This window comes from Pelecanus crispus, chromosome 5 (assembly GCF_030463565.1).
Source record: "Pelecanus crispus isolate bPelCri1 chromosome 5, bPelCri1.pri, whole genome shotgun sequence".
In the NCBI taxonomy this organism is placed as follows: Eukaryota; Metazoa; Chordata; class Aves; order Pelecaniformes; family Pelecanidae; genus Pelecanus; species Pelecanus crispus.
Window position 1 is genome coordinate 24,262,294 of NC_134647.1, and position 20,808 is coordinate 24,283,101.

The 20,808-nt window shown below is 40.0% G+C and overlaps 1 protein-coding gene across 1 annotated transcript; it reads left to right on the forward strand.

Annotated features, from left to right (window-relative positions):
• The first annotated feature begins 5,665 nt into the window (after window positions 1-5,665).
• Window positions 5,666-20,048, forward strand: PDK1 (pyruvate dehydrogenase kinase 1). The gene is made up of 11 exons (XM_075710332.1): window positions 5,666-5,783; window positions 9,052-9,193; window positions 10,627-10,698; window positions 11,334-11,518; window positions 11,817-11,906; window positions 12,208-12,285; window positions 14,224-14,300; window positions 14,998-15,096; window positions 16,069-16,179; window positions 17,088-17,201; window positions 17,330-20,048. The coding sequence occupies exons 1-11, from the start codon at window positions 5,666-5,668 to the stop codon at window positions 17,468-17,470; spliced, it is 1,227 nt and encodes a 408-aa protein (XP_075566447.1). The 3' UTR covers window positions 17,471-20,048.
• The last annotated feature ends 760 nt before the right edge of the window (window positions 20,049-20,808 follow it).

A 20,808-nucleotide genomic window follows, 5' to 3' on the forward strand; every position in this document is an offset into this window, starting at 1 on the left:
TACATGATTGCAGGATACAGCTTCAATGCCACAAAAAACCCCAGAAAAGCCAAAAAGATGCAGGGGGGGGGGACCCAAACCCCAGAGGAAACCTGTGGTTTATCTCTATTTTAAGATCCCTCACAGGATGCTTTGCTTGACTTTGCTGAAAGGAAACACCTTTTGATGCAACACAGCCTGAAGATAAGGGTTAGGAGGATACATGCTAGACCAGTGTCTGTTGCTGCAGCCAAGAAACTTCTAGGACTAGAACCAGAAGAGGCTGCTAGATCTTTCAGAGCATGTCAAAGATGTGGACTCAGCCTGCTTTTATTAAACAATTATTCTCATTTACATTAACTACACCCACAAACATTTGTCCACAACAGCACAAAATATGGACTGGGAGAACAGTTAAGTAGCTGATCATAGGAAGCAGTACTAATATACTGTATTAAGTTTTATATATGCTCATATATACTATACACATATAGTACCAGATGTAGTATATACTATATACACAGCAGTACAGTACATAATACTGTATGTGTATAGTATATATGTGCATATAAAAAAACGTGATATACTATATTTGCTCTGTCTATATAATATACACACACTATATAGCCTAAGGTACATAAATAGAATGCTAGTAAACTGCAATACTGTCACATATGTTTTAACTGGCACAGCACAGGAGACATTGTTATGAGAGAAGCTTTTGCTGTAAGGGACCATCACAGCATAGTTAAAATAACCACCTGTGCAGAAGTCACATGTGGAAGAGATGGCACTTGGATGCAAATGTCAGAAATTGGCACGTAAGGTGAAGGGAAGCTTTTGAAAGTGGCACTAAAATTCCAATCCCCATTCAGAGCATCCACATTACAATGCTAACAATCACTGCAGCAGAGCCTTAACTAAAATAAACAGCCTGCACAGAACCGGAGCACTGCTTATGTACAAACAACTGAAATAGTTTCTCCCAGCACAGAGTAGGTGAGCCTGTCAGCAGTCAGTCTGCAAAACCCAGGAGAACAAATGGCGATGAAACAACCAGGCAACTGCAGCCAGCACTTGGAGCCAGAGGAGGCACGTGGACATGCTCCGGCTGGCTTGCCAGCCAACGCACCCGTGTGTGACAAGAATGCAAGCAGCATATGGCCCTGTGGTGGTTGTGTAAGCAGTTGCTTCAGTTTTTATCCCATTTCTCAGACATCTTTAACTGTCCATTTGTCTTCCCAGGCTGTGGATTCATAATTAATACTATACACCTTTTATAACCTCATAAGCCTTGCTGGAGTCCTAACCGTGATCCTCGTGAGAAACACACAGCAACTCCCTACCCTGAGGGGCCACCACAGAAATCAGCCTTAATCCCCAGCCAGGGTGCGATATTGTCACTGTACAGGGGTGGGGACCTGCAGTTTGCATTTTCCATACTCGAAGACAGACCCCTTTCCTCCTTCGTTTTCTAGCTCTGCACAATGGTTGGCTGTAAGCAGCACCTTTTCAGGGCCGTACCTGCCTCAAAGATCCTAGAAGGCAGAGGCAGAGAACTGAGTTTTTAACAAGCAGAGGTGTCCTTGCTGCTGCTTACCTATCACAGAAAAACATATAGCCCCCCCCCCCCCCCCCCATCGATATACAGTGCTAACTATTTATTTCCTCTTATCTCTCCATCTCAATGTCTTCAGGGGATAGAGGAGGAAGGGACAGAAAAGTCAAATACTTTTGCCAGGAGTAGTTGCATTATTTCGTATGCTAAGTTGATTAAAAGAAATGTTTGCGGGATATTGCTTGGTTTCTTGAAGTGTAGGGGACCAACAGTTAACGTCACAGATCCGAGAAGCCTATCATTGCCAGCCAGCTTATGAGACAGTCTGTGACTGATTCCGGCTTAGCAAGGAGGAGCAATGTAAAAATAGCCATCCTGGACTAGACCACAGATCCACCTGAATCAGCATTCTCACCTCTGACAATGGCCAGTAGTTAAGCACCATGCTGGTGATACTTTGCTGTTCCTGTTCCCACAAAAAGTTAGTGCTCAACGTCAGTAGCTATGTAGTATACTTTTCCCACGGAAGAAAAAAACCATCTGTGATAATTATAAAATTTCTCCAACTGCCTTCTGATCTTGAGTCACAAATTTGTACATGGCAGAAATTCACAAACTCTGAAGTGTAATTATACACTGGATAAAAATAAATAAGCCCATCTGTATGTTGTTCTTGAACCTGCTACAATTTGCTAACTCATACAGAAACCTCTCCATATTTTTAATCAACTTTGTTGCCATTTTTATATCTTTATTTCTACTCCTGCAAAAAAGAGACCAAAGCCACATCAACCCAATATAATCCTAAGAAGATTTTCTAGCATAGCAAAAGCAGATGAACTTGCTGACAAAAACCTAAGAACAACGACAAGCCTTTATGCAGACTAAGTACACAAGCTGCAAAGAGACACAGAGAGATGGACCAGATGACTGCACAGGCATCATAGCAAAGCATGTAAACCATTGAAAGAAAAGAAAGAGCTATTCTGTGGATATCCGTACCTGGCAACTTCAGTTTTTTTCTTGATATATGATGCACCTGTTTTGGAGGAAAGGGAGGAAAAGAAAGGGGCAAAAGAAAAAAAAAGGGGGGGGGGGGGAGCACCAGTACACGCAGCAACCAAGAACAGTGACTTCCAATTATTTATAGTATTTTCCAGAATTTATAGTATCACCTTAACAAACCAAGAACCCTTTCTATGGAACACTCTGCAAGAATGCTATGCTTCCAATCATCTTATTAAACCTTAAACACCATGTTAAATTTCAAATTGAAAACAAAAATTAAAATGTAATTGCTTAGGTTAAAACAAAATACTATGTTTTCAATTGTCTTGAAGTCTGATTTGTTCTGTTCCATTTAAATTATGCATCCAGATGTATTAATTTCAGGAACACCAATAACCAGGAATATGAGTAGAAAAATGCCAAATGACAAAAATAATACGCTTCTCCTTTTTGGTTTGCATAAGAATTTACAGAAATTGGCACATCAGAACTCCAGCTAGTGTCACATTGGATCAGATCAGAATAAGCCCCCAGAAAATCATCAATGAGAGAAACAGGTTTTAAAACAGGGATGGGGGCGGGGGGGGGGGGGGGGGGGGGGGGGCGCGGGGAAGAGAAAGAGAATTCAAAACATTCTCCAATATTTTAACAGAACATGTTTAGATGGATCAGTAGCTGATCAGCAGTTTAAACAAGACCAAGAAAACACCTCTAGGTAAACAGAGAGGGTTTGTTCTGCTGTGAACACAGCATTCAAACAGCTATCCACAACTCTTTATCCACAGTTACTTCTGTGACTGCTCACCCTGCATGACTCTCCCTGAGGAAAGTGCTCACTGTTTACATTATTGAGAACGGGCTCCAGCTTGCAAAGTGCAATGATTTATTTAGCCTCTGACAGCCTTTGCCACATCTTCTGGCTGGGGACTGCTGTCCAAAGACAACTTTAGGCAGTAGGCCAGTTTTTTAAGGCTTGCCTGTAAGTTGAGACATCAGGCATTGAGACAGCAACACACATACAGACATAAAAAATGAAGACAATCCAGAGCCATCACAAGAAATTGCAACAACTTACAAATACCCAACTTACTCCTTGTAGGCACTGCTTTAAACTAGCGCTGGCTCACAACAGAGAGGCCACTCTAAAATGGTTTTAAGCACAGCAATTCACAAGTAGGAGTCCCAAACTATTACAAACTTGAGTAGCATGAGCTACTATTTGGTGCTTCCAGGGGTGGCCTACAAAAATAAAAATAAAAATAAAGCAAAAACTGTCAGTAACCTCTATTTATAGAAGACTTGCAGAGACAAACAAGCTGTTAGTTCACCCCATTAGCCACCACTCCCTGGCCAGAACAGAATAAGCCATTCATTTTTTGGCACAAGATGGAGGTACAGTCTGATTATAAACCAGATGAAGCAGTCTAATCCTGAACTACTGCTTCATTCTTACATATTACTGGTGCAGATACTGCTCAGAAAATTGCCTCTGGAGGCAGACTGAATCAATGTTTTCTGTATTTCAATGCCACATCAAAAAAAACCCCAAAACAACCCTTAATTCATTATGATATCTTCGTCTCTTTAATGTAAGGCTCCAAGCAATCCAACAAAGCACTGAACAGATTAATGTGATAGAAATAGCAAAATGATTCCTGCTCTAGTGGAGGCCATTGGATATCCACCCCCACTATCAGGCATGTTTAAAGGAAACTAACCAATATTTAAGAGTTGATTTTGTAAGCTGAATTTATGGGGCAAATACAAGTATCCACAGTAAAAGATGCAAATGATAGAGGGTCAGATCCACTATTGTACTGCACTGTATACAATTTTGAATTACAGGATTCAGTATCTACACTGCAGTTAAGTTTATCAGAAATGCTTATAATTAGTCATAATTGCCTTTTTTGTTAATGTTGTGGATACATCTACCTGAGCGGGACAAGGAACTATTAGATACCACTGTTTGGTACCTCACATGTTGCATTAGTATCCTGACAGCCGGTAAAGTGATTTAGCGTCGCACACAGTCCAAGTACTTTTTAACAAATAAAGACATATTGTGCTCACTGTTGACCGATGGGGAGTGTATCTGTAAAGACAGAAGCTCTGTTTTTCCTCTGTAATTTTTTCGTTTTCTCTGATAACTGAAAGAGAAGTTCTCCCTCCCCTCGTTCTGCTCATTCGGGCGCTGGAACCCAGCGCACACGGGCTGGAAGAGGCCGCCGTGCCCCTTCCCGCACCGTCAGGCGGCTCAGCAGACGCCAGGCGCGCTAGGAAGAGAACACACGGCCGCCAAACCGCGGCCTAAACCCCCCGGGGGGGCTCTGCCCTCCCGCCGGCCGGCAACCGTGCGAACAGAGCCGGTGCTTTTGTGGGTTTCTGCTGCCTCCCGTTTCAGCCCCGGGGGTAACCGATGCCGGGAGCCGAGGCGCCCCCGCCCCACACAGGCCTCCGCCCGCCGGGCCGGGCCGGGCCGGGCCGCGGCGAGGGCAGCGGGGCCGCAGGGCCGAGGGGCAGCGGGGCCGCAGGGCCGAGGGGCAGCGGGGCCCTCCCCCAGCGCGCCGCTTACCGCAGGGGCCAACCTCACGGCGGCAGGCTGCCGGCACTGATGCGCGGGCGGCCCCTCGGCCTCGCTACGGGAGCGCACACGCCGCCCGCCCCCTCACACCCACCGCCCCTCCCCGCCGGAGGGCCGATGCCTCCGCTCCCCTCACGGCTTCCCGCCCCGGGGGCTGGCGAGCAGCCCTCCTCCGGGAAGGCGGCGGCAGTCCCCCGCCGTGAGTAACGCCACCGTACCTGCCCGAGGCTGGGCTCCTCCGGGAAGCGAGCGCCGTCTTCTCCCGGCGGACAGCCGAGGCGCCGCGGAGCAGCCCCCTCAGGCGCTGCGACCCTGCCTGCGGGGGCCGGGCTGCTCCTTGGGGACCGCCCTCTCCTCCGCCCCGTCGCCGCTGCGTGGGGCTGGGCCGGGAGGAGGTGCCCGAAGCGGTGGGTGTCTCCTCCCGGCCCCGCGGCGGAGGAGGCCGCGGCCTGGGTAGGGGCCGGGGGAGGCTGTCGCGGCGGGAAATGGCGGCCGGGCCGGGCTGAGCCGAGCCCGGGGGGGACGAGAGCCGCGCCATGAGACTGCTGCGCGCCCTGCTGCGCGCCGCCTCCCCGGGCAGCATCCCGCAGCAGGTGGACTTCTACTCGCGCTTCTCCCCCTCGCCGCTCTCCATGAAGCAGTTCCTGGACTTCGGTGAGTCCCCGCCGGTGCCCGTGAGGAGCGGGACGGGGCGGCTCTGGCGCGGCCGCTCCCCCCCTCCCCCCCGGTGATCAGCGCTGCCGCGTTCCCCTGCTGTTCCTTATCGCTTCTTAATTCTCTCCTCCTTTTTGGCAGAAAAAGGCTCTGCTTCCTTCCTGGAGAAGGGAGCCCAGTTGGCTCCTTCCCCGGAGGCTGGAACTGTGGCAAGGTTGAAATTCAGCTGAAAACTCCAGGTTTTGGCATCGCAAAAGTAGCGCGTCTTGTTTTTTTCTGCAAAACCTGCAGCGTTGGGGAGAGGGTGGGGACAGTTAGGACAATCGGTACTGTTAGAGCAGTGACTCAGAAAGGTGAGATTTGTTAAGCCTTTTGCAAGCTAGCAGCGTGCACCCTTTTAAGGTATGGCAAACACAGTAAGTGTTTAATCTCAGCTGGCGCTGAGGAGCTTGAACAATCATCGCTGCTCCTCGGTCACGTGTCCCGGCCCTACAAAAACACCTTTCCCAAATATTGTTGGTTTAGAAGATGGGTGAGAGAAGGAGCAGGACGCAAACACCAAGGGCCATCCTGGAGGGCTGGGAATCTTAGCCTTGCAAATGAATAAATTGGTGACAGGTACTCAGTCTTACACTCCGCACGCACTACAACCGCTCGTAATGCTCCCAGGTTTGACTGACTGCTTGGAAACAAAAGGGATCACAGGAGTTGTTGTTCTGCTTCAAAGCAAAGACGACACAGAGAAAGGCCTTGTAAGTCACACTGAGAAACCTTTTCAAAGCCTGGGGATGGAGCCATACTAGAATACATTACGTTTCTGTACCCAAGGCACTCTCATGTGCATTAGTGTTTACATAAATGTTGTATATAAACATTTAACTAGTTAATAGTTGTATTGCTTTTTATGTTTTTGTAAGTAAAACATAACTGAGAACTAATCCTAGAACCCCAGACTTTGTGTAAGTAGGAAGACTTACAAAGGAAAGTTTCTCTTCACTGTCCAGTGTCACTTCATCCATCTATTCAATGTTTCATACATTGCAGTAAAATGTATCCAATATTTAAAACTCCAGATTTGTACAGGAACCCCACCATATATTCTGTTGCTACCATACTTTTAAGCAAAGAATCTTGCAATTCAGGGTTCACTTTGACCTGTATTATTTTACCACTAAAATACTGATAAAATAATGCTTACCTTAAAACCAGTGTTTATTTTCAAGGCACAGTATTTCCTCATGTCAAAAGTCAGGCTACTTTTTTGCTGTTAGTACCTGAACGTAAGGTAAAGGTAATCTTGAAAACGTTATTATTTTTTTTTCTCCCTTTTGCTGAAGGATTTAGTAGTAAAAACTAGTAACAAAGGCAAAAAAAGAGTAGGGTACAACACTGAGACAGTATTTGTCTATAAGACATTCTGTAGCCATTATAATCTGATGGTGTTTTCATTGGGGATTTTTTTGGCTCCTTTCGCTAGAGTGAGAGCAGTCACAGAGGAAATCATAAAATCTCGTAATGCTTACTTAAAAAAAAAAAAGGCCTGCTTCTAGATCCTCCAGGTTTCAATCTAGCAAATGAAATATTCCATAAGCAAATTTAGATCTGGATCATATACATCAGTCATATCTTGGGTTATAAGCACACAGTGTTTTCTGTAGGAGTCTTATCCATTCTTTGCCTAGCTGCAGAGGGAAACAAAGTCATTTGCCCATTCACCAAAGTCTTGCTTACCCTAAGCTGTCTTCCATATTTGACCCAGAATTGCAAAGATACAGCCTCCAGATACAAAACTAATTTGTGGAATGTCATTTGCTGAGTATATGAGGCATTTGAAGATTATCTTTACGTTGTAATACCTTCAATCTGACTTGTTCATGGAATTTTGCCTGAGAAAAGGGAAAGGCCAGTAACAGTCATGCCTGAAATGCAGTCTGACTAGGGAGAAGAATGAAAGGTTTCTGGGCAGAGGTCATGTGTAGACAACGCATAATACTGCTACATGTCACTGGGGAGGAATTTGTTCTAAGCTATTTACTTTTTTATTAAGTTAACTGACATTCTCTCATCAGTGTAGTTTATGACGTATCTGAGTCTGGATGCATTAAGCTAACCTACTCCCATTTCAATTTTGTGAAGATTTTTCCTGTTTAAGACACTCCCAGCTTCCTCTTTTTCCATGTCCCTTCCTTTAATCTTCTTCCCCAACTCCCCCATGCCAAATGGAAGGAGTGAACTGAGCAGAAACACCAGAGTTAATTTTTAGGAGTTACCTGTTGTGAAACACCAAGCCTGAGGTACATACTTCACTGCAGCAGATGAACTGGTTAGAAAGTTCAGATGCTGTTTACCTGACACTCTTGAAGTCTAGACAAAAGTCTGGCTGAGAATAAAGTACGGCATTTCTTAGCCTCTTCCCCACTCCGCACCCTCCTTTCTCACATCGTAAAACAAGCATTGTGGGAGTAAATTTAGGTCTTGATCTTAATTTAATTGTCACCCACACAGATGACACCTGTCCTTATAAAAGGGCAGGTCAGTTATCAACAGGTGCAATAACTTAGCTTCTAGCTTTCAAAAATGTAAAAAATTTAAAAAGTAAATGTATGGGAGAACTACTGTTGTAATGAGTAAGCACAGTAGCTGTCCTACTTTCATTTCTCTCAGTATTCACGTGAATTCATTCATCTGTCTTCTGTTCCTGTAAGACAGTGAATTTAAACTACAACAGATCTAGCTGAAAATGAGATAATTATTACAGAATTTACATACTGAAAGTGTTCCAATATGAGTTACGGTAATTTAGTAAGATCAAGCAGGGTATATGGGACCATGATACTTTCTCAAGCATCCTTCCCATAAATCATTTCCTGCGCTGGTTTCATTTGCCTCTTTGACATGCTCAGAATGACATACTGTTTGATCAGTGCTAGTTGCAGTCGATGTTTGCTGCAAATAAAACAAACAATTTACATGGATAGAAGCAATATTTAAAGTTGAATAGTATGGGTCTGCAACTATTGCACTAGTTACTCTTTATATATTTAAGATTCTCATTACCGCAACAGGGCCGATAGTTTTCAATATGAGTTTACATTTTGAAATATAAATGGGCTGCTGCCATGAAAGAAACGTTGGCTTACCAGAGCGGCTGAGTCAACTTTAAAACCAAACCACAGACCTCTTATGCAAGAAAGTAAGAGTTTGTGTAGTTCTCTGCCATAAGTACTGACTTTATTCTGATGTTGTTATGTATTTATTTTGGTCTTAGGATCTGAAAATGCTTGCGAAAAGACTTCATTTATGTTTCTGCGACAAGAGTTGCCTGTGAGATTGGCAAACATAATGAAGGAAATAAGCCTGCTTCCAGACAACCTCCTAAGAACACCTTCAGTTCAGCTGGTGCAGAGCTGGTAAGAACACTGTCATTTCATACCTTTAAGGGTGACCTTCTGCATGTATAGGAGTTGGAGGAACTCCTTCTCTTCTATCGAAAGAATATTTCATGTGCTCGTTACATGAACATCACTTATTTAGACTGAGTAAATATCCCAGTGTGACATAAATCAGAAACTAAATTTACAGAGTTGGGGAAAAAACCTTTAGGGGCAATTAGAGAACCCACAAGGGAATTAAAAATCATTAAGTATTGCAGATAGTAACCACAGAAATCTACCAGAACAATGTTTAATAGGGGACTTGCCTAAAATGAAGAGGCTAGTTGAAGAAACCAACAGAAGCAGGCTAATGCACAAAATGCTTGCAAAAGATAGTAGAAACCATTTAAAAGACAGGTTATTGTAAATTGAGAATAAAGGCGTAGAAAATATGAAGAAAGACCAATAGGAAGCTCCCAAAGCCAAAACCCATAAAACAACAGAAAGAATACGAGGCTATTAAAATAAAAGAGACGTCCTTTGACAAGTAAAATTTGCTGTCAAGTTAGGAACTTAGACATAAGCATAAACTTCTGTAAGATGAAAGCAAACCAAAGAGATTGCTTGGCAACTGCCAAAGGCACATGGCTATCTGGAAAGTTAAGAGAACAGAAAATCTGCCAGTGGGTAAGTGGGATTGATTAGATGACTGAATATAAAAAGAGCTATCAATGAAGATGAAGTCTGTTAATGAAACACGAATGCTTAAATTCTCATGATACTAAATGACATTGATCAAATGGGAAATGAATTCTACTTGGACAAATGCAAAGTAGAGCACAGAGAGGAATGTCCTCCTCTTGTATGTTTGCTTGTTTACAATGGAAAAAGAAATTTTGATGCTACTGGGGATTCTTTTCTGAATATGTCAGTTGATGGGCAAGAAGGCAAATAGGAACTAAGTAACAAATGGGGAGAAATATAATTGTACCACTGTGTTAGCTCATTATTCCTCTGAATTGCATGCAGTTTTAGTCATTCCATCCTGAACAGAAAAGACCAAGAGGGATAATCAGAGGGTTGGAACAATTTCTACGTGAGGAGAAACCAAATAGAACTCTTTAGCTTGGAAAATAAACATCTAAGGAAAGAGGTGGCAGAAATACTTAAATCATGAGCAAGCTGGGAAGATTTTCTAATAACCGGAATTCGCTGGGGCTGCAAATAAGTGATCACCTACTGGGTTTAAAACACAAGGAAGATCTTTTATGCATTCTAATTAAATTGTGGAATTCATTGCTCTGGAAATTTTGGAAGAAAACATCATGAATAGATTCAAAAAGATCTAACAAAATTCACAGGGGATAGGTCATGGGATATATCAAATACAATGATACAGAAATTGCTAACCAAAGGGATCTGGGGAGGTATATTAGAATTGGTCTTTCTCGTGTTTCTTTTGTTTAAAGGTATGTTCAGAGTCTTCAGGAGATCCTTGACTTTAAGGACAAAAGCTCAGAAGATTCAGGAGCTGTTCACAGGTAAGGATTTGCTGTCATGTATGTTAATATTATGTAGAAGGACTGGCAAGAAAATGATAGCTTAAGAAAAATTCCTGCTATCTCCATAAGTTCACATAAGAACTGCAGTAACGTCACCCCCCAGCCCTAAAAGGATGGTACATTAAAACATGAAACAAAGCACTTTTATGCCATACCATTCTGGTCAGGGCTTTTTTTGTTACACTGGAGAAACTATGAATTTGTTAAGCTTGACCAAATGTTTACCAGTTCCTTACTTGCAATGTTGGAACTGATGTATGGAACTTCTCACCTGTAGAGTAGGTTTGGTCATCGTTCGCTGACCATAACTGCCATTTGACAGGCATGGGATGATCTGCATGAAAATGGTTGGCACAGCATTCTCTTTTTCTTGGCAGTAAGCAAGATAATAAATAAATAATAATTTTATAAATAATCAATAATGGTTGATTACTGGTTGTTTCAATGCTAGTCACGTGAAATACGCTGTAAAGACTGACCTGTCATCTTATTGCCACAGGCAGACCTGTGATATTTCGGTACATAACCATCCTCATTTTTGTAGGCAGATACTCTGTTTGCCAGAGTATTAAATTCACTTGAAAGTGAAATCCTAACAATGTATTAATTTTTAGTTTCACAGATACTGTGATAAAAATCCGGAATCGACACAATGATGTAATTCCTACGATGGCTCAAGGAGTAATAGAGTACAAGGAAAGCTTTGGCATTGATCCAGTGACCTCACAGAATGTGCAGTATTTTTTAGACCGTTTCTACATGAGTCGCATTTCAATTAGAATGCTCCTTAATCAACACTGTAAGTGCCATTGTTGAAAGGAGGGGAAATGATACCTGTACTATGTCAGTATATTTTCCTTTCATTTTTAAGTGCTTAACGTGTGCTTTAATGCTTCTTAGGAGTACACTATTTGCCTTGCTATTTATAAATTCATTTTTAATACAATTCTTAAAATATTTATTAATAGTAGGCTTTCAAGTATGGTGAAGATTGGAGTTACAGATTGCCTATAAGTTTCTGTTTAGCAAAACTGAAGACACAAACTAAAATTATAAAATTATATTGGGTATTAAGTACCATTTTCTTTTTTTGGCAGCTTTACTGTTTGGTGGGAAAATTAATCCAGCTCATCCAAAACACATTGGAAGCATTGATCCTAACTGCAATGTTGTTGAAGTTATTAGAGGTAAATTCAGCAGATAAGAACAAGAATCCTGAAAACTTACATGAATGTCTATACTGAGAGCCAATACACATCTTGATATTCACATACTGTTTAGTTCTTTCCTACCTGGAGCAGAAGTTTCATTTAAAGTGTAATACAGTTTTGTCACTTTTCCCTATAAACCCAGTTTTTGTGAGAAAATACAGAATCTCGCCCTGACAGTGCACAGTGTTTGCAATTTTTGTTTTTCTTTTTGGCAAACTGTAAAGGAGAAAAAAAAAAAGTGGAGGGGGAAATGTAACTTTCTGTGTTTTTGCTATAGATGGCTATGAAAGTGCCAAGAGACTTTGTGATTTATATTACACGAGCTCTCCAGAACTCATCCTTGAAGAGTTGAATGGTAAGTGAATATGGAACAAGGCGCTCTCTTGAACGTAGTGATGGTGAAATGTTCTCCTTCCACTTTTCATACAGTTAATGTGTTCTCTGTGTCTATTGTCATAAATAGTTGTTTGTTGTTTTTTTTTTTAAATCTGGCAAAAGGCTTTCCCTATTCCTCCCTTTAATTAGAAAAATTAAATCAGTAGAAAAGTTTTTGACACTACAGCTGTTAACAGATTTTAGCAGCCTCCTTCCCTCCCTAAGGTTTCTTGTATGTCTTCACTCTACACTGTCTATTGTGTCTCACCCTCTCTGCGTTTCTGTGATGCTTTTACACTAAACATTCCATTCTAATTTCTCTTGCTTATTCGGCTGTCATGTTCTTGTAATTGTAATTAGATATGGTATGAATTTGGAGGTCAGCTATTGTCCTCATAGTCCTGCTGAATGCTAAAGAGCCTTTCTGACACCACTCATGAGTACTTTTCAAGATGCTAAATGCCAAGTTTGGACAGACCTAGAAAAACCAGCAATCAAAATTGCTTCTGGAAGTAACTGCGAAAGCCAAAGTGCAACCACAGTAACTTGGTCTATCAAGCTAAAGGCAAAGAAAGTGTGGCCTTGACTACACGTTTCAGATCTTTTCTTCCTACTGTACAAACCCTGTTCTCTGTCTAGGTTGAAGGGTTTACCTCTCTCCATCTTTGGAGTATGATACTAAAATTTGTAGGAAACTGTCAGTCACGCTAGCTAATTCTCTGTACTGAGGGGTCATTTAATGGTGTATGTGCTCCAAAAGCCAGAACAAATAGTTCAGTTTTTATAAAAGGAGTGACCTTTTGCTCAATGAATTGTGAAGGTGAGTTAAACCTCATCCAGGCCAAATGCACATTCCTTGCCCACAGCGAAGAGTGGAGACCATTATTTAAACCTTAGGCATGGGACTGGGGAGTGGAGGCATGGAGGGAAGCGGTTAACTTGAGGACAAGAACCTGACATATTTCAAAGTGTGATTTCTCCCCCTGCCCTACCTCCCCCCCTTTTATTTTTGCTGGGTACATAATTGTTCTAGATCTTTTGATGTAGCTAGTCTGCTGCATTTATGTTCATAAAGCACTGGTCACTAACAGAGTCTGGTGAGAAATTATTAATTTGTTGAACTGAAAGAAACTTAAGAGCCAGCAGAATTTTCTGAGCAACCTTTCCTTAATTTTTGATATAATGAACATGTTCCCCTGATATATTTTCTAGAATTTGTTCTTTAAAAAAAAGTTTGAAAACTATACCAGTTTTATCAACAGATTTGTCTATATAATTTTTGTATATATATATAAAATATATTTATTTTATATATATTATATATATATATATATAAATTTTGTTAGAAATCATCTAATTTCTAAATGAACCCAAGAATAGGCTGTGCTGTAGTTACTATTTGGTGCATTATAGGATCATAAGATAATTCAGGTTGGGAGGGCCCTCAGGAGGTTTCTAGCCTGACCTGCTCAAAGCAGGGACAGCTACAAGGTCAGACCAGGTTGCTCAAGGGCTTTATCCAGTTTGGTCTTACAAATCCTCCAAGGATGATGACTCTGGGCAACCTGTTTAGTTTGAATCTCTGTTATTTCATCTTACACTCACTGTTTTGTGTTCTCCACCACTTGAAGAGCCTGACTCTGTCTTCATGATGCCCTCCTCATAGGTATTAGAAAGCAACTATTATATGCCGTAATCAGTGATGCCACAGTGGGTTATAAGATTAATTTCTAAAGCAGCAAGCACATTTGAAAATCTTGAGTATGAATTTTGATTAACATACAACTTTTCAAAAGATTTCTGTTCAACTTTTGCTTCTCTTGTAAATTCTCTCAACAATACAAACACACATTTCTAATTACTGTGGGAATGCAGAAAAGATACCTAGTTTGCTGTTTAATTATTCTCTTTTCTCCAGCTAAATCACGGGGACAGCCAATGCAAGTGGTGTATGTGCCATCGCACCTCTATCACATGGTTTTTGAACTTTTCAAGGTCTGTGCAGTTACCACGACACAATTCTTTTATACATCTTTGTTTAGTGAGATTATATTTGTTTGACTTTTTGAACCAATTCTAGATTGCAAGTGCAAGCCTCTCACTATTTGACTGCAGGAAGACACTGAAATTGTACTATTTAGACAAACAGTAACTATGCAGTGAAAGTGAACAGCTTTGGAAGATGTATCTCCTTTGCTTGCCTAGCCACTGAATACATCTGACACCTGAGTAGACTGCTTTGTCAAAAAAAAAATCTTAAAATGTACAAAGATGCTAATTAATACAGCAAGTGAGAATAAGGTATAGAGTTTCTGGGACATCTTCAAATCTGGTATAATGTGTAACAGGTCCTATATAGCTTTCCTCAAGCAGTTCAGTCCTAGACTTTTCTTGATCTTTGTGTCATATGGCATGTACTATGCATTACAAAGAATTCTACAAATAAAACTGTACATTAAAATATTCAGATGTTTGTTCTAAAAAAATTAAATATTTGAAGTCTGTGTATTCTAATAAACTATAGAAATACTGATACTGAACAAACCAGAAATAGTAAAAAACCCTATTCTAAAACCATATACATTTGTCCTGATTCTGAAATAGTTGATAAAAATAACTTTCCTAAATTGATGCTTTAAGATAATATACAAAGTGGTAAGAACAAGATTTAAGTTGTACTTGAAAATTGCAGAATGCAATGAGAGCCACCATGGAACATAATGCTGATCGATGCATTTATCCTCCAATTCATGTACACGTCACGTTGGCAAATGAGGATTTAACTGTGAAGGTAACCACTTTTTGATTAGTTTGAAGGTTATTTTGATGAGGTTTGGGGTCCCCCCCGCCCCCCCCCCCGTAGGCACTGTATTACTAACTTTAGTTGGTGATCTGGTTCCAATAATAGACTGTATGTGATGATGTAGTATGTGAGTAATGAGACCATTATGCAGTTTCACATACTGCATCAGTAGGAAATTCATGAAGAGGTTGCACAGTCAGACTGAAGGCTCTGCAGTAGAACTCTACGCTTTTGTCATGCTCATGTCTTGCCTAGCTTATAAGCCACCATGAAGTAGTATCTTTATACATCTTTATCCATAACAATGTAGTAGTATCTTTATACAGTTGTTAATAATCAGCATTTTGTATGTGACAATGACAGAGCTATACAGGTGTGAAACAACTGAAAAAAGGGAAATAAACATTGTATATTCCATGCAAATCAAGCCTTCCTGAAGTACAGTTTGCAGAGTAACAACTTCTTCTGTACAACATCCATGTTGGATTTTGAAGACCAGCTGCAAGCACTGGCTTTTTCATAGATCTAACTAAACTCTAGTAAAACAACTCTTCTGACTTACTCCTTCAGTAACAGGTTTTAATAGGTTGTATTTAACTGGCAGTATTCCTGAGGCATAAGGATACAAGTACACAGAACTGGCATTTGCTAAAAGGTATAGATACTGACTTCAGGCAAAATGGAATTATGAACAAGCTAAAAGCAATGTGCAATTGCAGTAGAATTTTCTTGCTTCCAAGAGATTATGAATGCTTCTTACGGTAGGATTTTATTTGGTTTAAATGGTTTGGATAAGGGATGAAAGGGAAGGATTCATCTCTCTTTGGTCATTGCTGTAGCTGAAAATTTAAGAAAACCCGTAATTTTTTACATGAACTTTCTCTAGATCATTGTTTGAGAGAAGCTGTTTTATAAAAATGTATTCAGGGACATAATGATACGCATTCCTTCTTGTTCCAGATGAGTGATCGTGGTGGAGGTGTTCCTATGAGGAAAATTGACAGACTATTCAACTACATGTATTCAACAGCACCACGTCCACGTGTTGAGACATCACGAGCTACACCTTTGGTATGCAAATCTTTTATGCCTTGTCATCATGAATATGTTTAATTGTCACAAAAGAAACCATTTAGCCAAAGCTATGAAGTACTGATTTTATAGATGTAATGAGTATCACCATTTGAACATTATAAGCTTAATTCAAATATTTTTCTGAAAGTAACTGGAAAATTGCATAAAACCCTAAAATACTAAAAATTATTTAAACTTGTTCAAGATTCTGTTCTTCTCAAATATGAAGATCAGCTACCTCAAGCATACTTAGCTGTGCTCCATGTACTACAGTAAGGACAGGACTCTGAATTCTTGCTGTGGCCACTGAATGAAAGGAAAAATGATTATAGCAATGATTTTGGATCAAGTCCATAGTTTCATTTGTACTGTGTAGTCAGTTGTACCATTCCCCAGCAAGGATGAAGGTACGCAGATGTGACAGGGCATATGAAGAATCTACTTTGGTCTCGTGTGAACTGAATAGATGCACAAGAAGTAAAGCCTTAGCTCTCAGTAAGAAGCTCTGAACAGCTTTCCTGAATTTATTCTCTCACATTGCATCATTCACAATGTGGTTTTTAAATGTATATAGTGTTCTGCATCTAGATGACTGTGCAACTCAAAACCACTAGATCTTTACAGAGAAGTTTTGTGTATGTTTATTGAGAGATTATGTCTAAGATTTAGTAGATAAGTATAATTTTTTTTTTTTTTTTAACACTTCAGGGCTATGTCCTGCTGCTGCAGACAGGGCTTGACAGAATTTTAGTATAAGCTACGAATTCACAGACATCAATTCTTGGACTTTTAATTTTTTTTTATATATATATATATATACACACACACCCCCCAATGATGAAATGTATCTGAAAATACCACTGATTGATGCAGTTAATGAAAATACACTTTTTCTCCTGGATCAGGCTGGATTTGGTTATGGCTTACCCATATCACGTCTGTATGCACAGTACTTCCAAGGAGACCTGAAACTATATTCCTTAGAAGGCTATGGTACAGATGCAGTTATTTACATAAAGGTATGATGTAGCACTTTACCATTTTAAATGTATCGGCAACTCTAATCTACCTGCTAATGGCACTCCTTGTTCTGTTACTGTAACTTTGATTTAAAAGAATCATCAGCTACAGTCTTCTCTACTTACAGGCCTTATCAACAGAATCAATTGAGAGACTCCCTGTATATAACAAAGCAGCCTGGAAACATTATAAAGGAAACCATGAAGCAGATGATTGGTGTGTGCCAAGCAGTGAGCCAAAGGACATGACCACTTTTCGCAGTACATAGCTTTTTCCTCAACAGTTCATAAGAAGTCGGTATGTCTGTAAAGGGAATTTAAAAGACCTGATTTACACCAAGATGCTGAGCCACATTTGATATGTCAAAGTAATTTTAAGTGGAATAACAGAAGGTTTAATGTAATTACTCTTTTCTGGAATTTAAAAAACCAACAACAAACCAAACCAAGAAAAACCCCAAACCTGTACGTACTTTAAATTTAAAGTGAGAAGGTCACACTTAATTTGCTCCACTTCCTATTTATGACTACTTCCAGTAGCTAAGTCAAGGAAGCAGTAATTTCAGGTTCTGTAGGCGCCAATGCAATCTAGATCACAGCTGGTGAAAAATGTATTAATTCATATAATTACAAAATTGTTTTAATAGAAGAACTACTGAAAAAGCTCACCAGAGCATTCTTCCCTTATACATTATTACAGATCAATGAAAAACTCATGTAAGAAATATTGAGGAGCTCATTGCTATACCTTTGACCTGTATGGCACTTTCTATTCTTTTATCTTAAGCATGCTGAAGCCTAATTTTGCAAAGTCAGATACGTTGCCTACACACCTTGCCTACATCAAGGTTTTTTTGCAGCTGTACAAATCACACTTAGGTCTGTAGGGATTTTTAAAAAAAAAAAAAAACAGTTCTAGCTGCTACCATTGGTTTAATGGATCTCAGGTATGTGGTATCAGTCATATTTCTTTGGTTGTAATGTGAATATTTAATACATGTGAAAAACTTACTTGCCATGATCATTGTGAATTAGCAAATAGTGTTGGCTTGTGTACAGTAAAGATACCCTGTCTTGCATTTGCTTACCTTATATTTCTGTAGGTAATACCAAAACACAGTATCAGCATTCTAGCCCTGGTAAGATCTCAGACTTGGGTATGTCAGGTTACAGCTGTAAATGGAAACTATGTTAATAAACAGATTTTTAAAAATTTGCCCTTAATAGGGCATCTCTATTACTTTGACAATAGAAACTACCTTCTCAGGAGTATTTAAGAAAAAGTGGAATTAACAGGTTTTGAAAATACCTTTGTATTTGTGATGTGCTTCTGGCCTTGTTTATGTAGTAACTGGAAGTCACACTATAACATAAATAAGGTAAGCAGAATGTGTTGATCAGTCAAAGGCAAACTGTCAAAACATACTGGGGAAGATAGAGAAGGGAATGAGTACTACATTTCAGGTACAAAGTCCTTCTTTTAATAAAAGATTCAACTACTTTTAATGCCTGTTGTGCCAGCTTTGTGCAAGTCATATGCATCTATGTTGCACCTCAATCCCTGTCATTCCTGAACATTTTAGGAGTGATGCAGTTAAAGACACTGAGAACTAATCCTTTTCTCAGTTAATTCATTGCATGTAATTCTGTGATTTTCATTTTGCAGCAGACATGCATAATCCCTCTCAGAAAGAATAAGCCTAAATTCTGCTAGTTCACTAGCTCTGCACAGAGCAGAACGTGAGGTTCCACAAGTGAAAGGAATAGCTGGTATGTTAGAAATCAAAGTGATGCTATTCTAGTTGTAGCTGAGCCAGATTAAAGATTATCACTTGCTACCTCCCTAGCCTAGTTCTGCAAAACAAACTGGTTTTATACCCTGGTCAAGCTAATGTAGTTCACTTTAACAGGAGTGATTTTCAGAATGGGCTCTATATCCAGTTAAACTGACACTCGGAGGGAGGATTTTTCTAGCCTAATTGCCACCAGAACAGCACAGTTACCTGCTCCACTCAAGCTTGTGGGCACTTTGAGGGGTCCCTGTTTTTCTTTACAAGGATGTGAGGTGGTGACTGGCACGCCTTTCAATCTGCGTGGGTACAAGTGAGGAGATGCTATAGCTGTTCTCTTCTTCAACCCTGCAAGAGGATGTATGTGGGACATTCCACATGTTGTAAAATGGGGCCTGTGCAAAAGTTAGAGGGAATGCTTGCAGCTATTGCTTTTGCTAAACTAAAGCTGAAAGTTACAGCAAGAGATTTTAAAACCTCAGCTCTGAAGCTGAACATTCTAGCCTTTACACTAAGTTTTAAATGTTTAACTAACTTAATTGAACTGATTTTAGTAATATATGAGAACTACAAGAGATGTTTCTGAAGAAAAGCTAATGCAGTTTGTTTTTTAGAAAGTCTGTTAAAGTGTTTTGTGTGGCATTCTTGAAATAAAACCTCTTTCATGCTCTCAGCTAGCTACTGATTGAACTCTGATTATTAGAACAACTTGCTGTGAAGTTATCTTTGTATCTATCTCCTCACCCACCACCCCGAACAATTGTGGTGAAAACACAAATGTCGTAATATTTTGGTTTACAATGTTTAACCCTACTTACAAGTTTGATCTTTGATTACTTTCGATTTAAATAGAAGTTCAGAAGATAACTGTTGTGTTTAATATTTCCCTTACCATACTGAAGTCATTGCTAGCACACTGGTTAAGTTGAAATGAATCACTAGAAAATTAGTATACTACCTCAGCTATCAAAATGCTGAGATTAATAGTTTTGTATGCAAATGAGCTCAGTCTTGCACTGTAAAATTAATTTTGGTTTATGTTAACTTAATTTTTTGAAAGAATCACTACATTTATTCATTAAAACTATTTTAAAAACTAAACTTTCAGTTGGGTGATTTTGTGGCTTGGTATTAAGCTAGTTCTGTGGAACCAGCCTTCTCATTTACCATCTGACAGATGTTAAATGCTGTGGTCTGTGCGAATGAGTTTTCTTATGCTCAGGTGCCAGGTGAGCTTATCATCCCTGCTATGGCCCCCATTTAACTACAACAGCTCTGCACACAGGCAAACCTTTGACACCATTATTTGCACTAGTCTCCTTCCTGAGAAACAAACTCTTCACAGGGTGCAACATTCAGTTCAGTAGGCTCGAAGGAAAAGGTAATACATGGTTGTATCAATGTTCTAGCTGAAAGCACTTAACTTTGAGAAATAAACTTCCCTGACTGAATTAACTGAAGGGCGGTTCTACACATGTGATCCTAAGCATTTGATCATTCCGTTCTTCCCATTCTCTTCTCTTTTATCAGTAGGACAGCATTCCTCTGGCTCAAGGTCTGTAAGTTTGGAGTACAAACTCAGAGCTACTGGAAACAAATAAATTAAATCTTGACCAAAGAATTGTTCCTTAATGCACAAAACTGAAAATTGAACCTCTTTTTAAAAGTAATTATTACCAAGATTTTGAAACTTTATTTTGGAAATGCATAGTGTGCAGAAGCATTTCCACACAGTCCTTTTGCTAAAATCAGTAAGACATTTATACAAAAAAAATAACTGTGAAACACCAACAGTGAAATTCATTCATTTAATTAAA

Excerpts from the sequence above, each read along its gene's own strand:
- PDK1 (XM_075710332.1), top strand. The coding sequence starts at position 5,666 with ATGAGACTGCTGCGCGCCCTGCTGCGCGCCGCCTCCCCGGGCAGCATC. Across the intron at positions 11,519-11,816 it reads AATGCTCCTTAATCAACACT|CTTTACTGTTTGGTGGGAAA; the intron begins GTAAGTGCCATT and ends TTTTTTTGGCAG. Across the intron at positions 14,301-14,997 it reads TGGTTTTTGAACTTTTCAAG|AATGCAATGAGAGCCACCAT; the intron begins GTCTGTGCAGTT and ends TGAAAATTGCAG.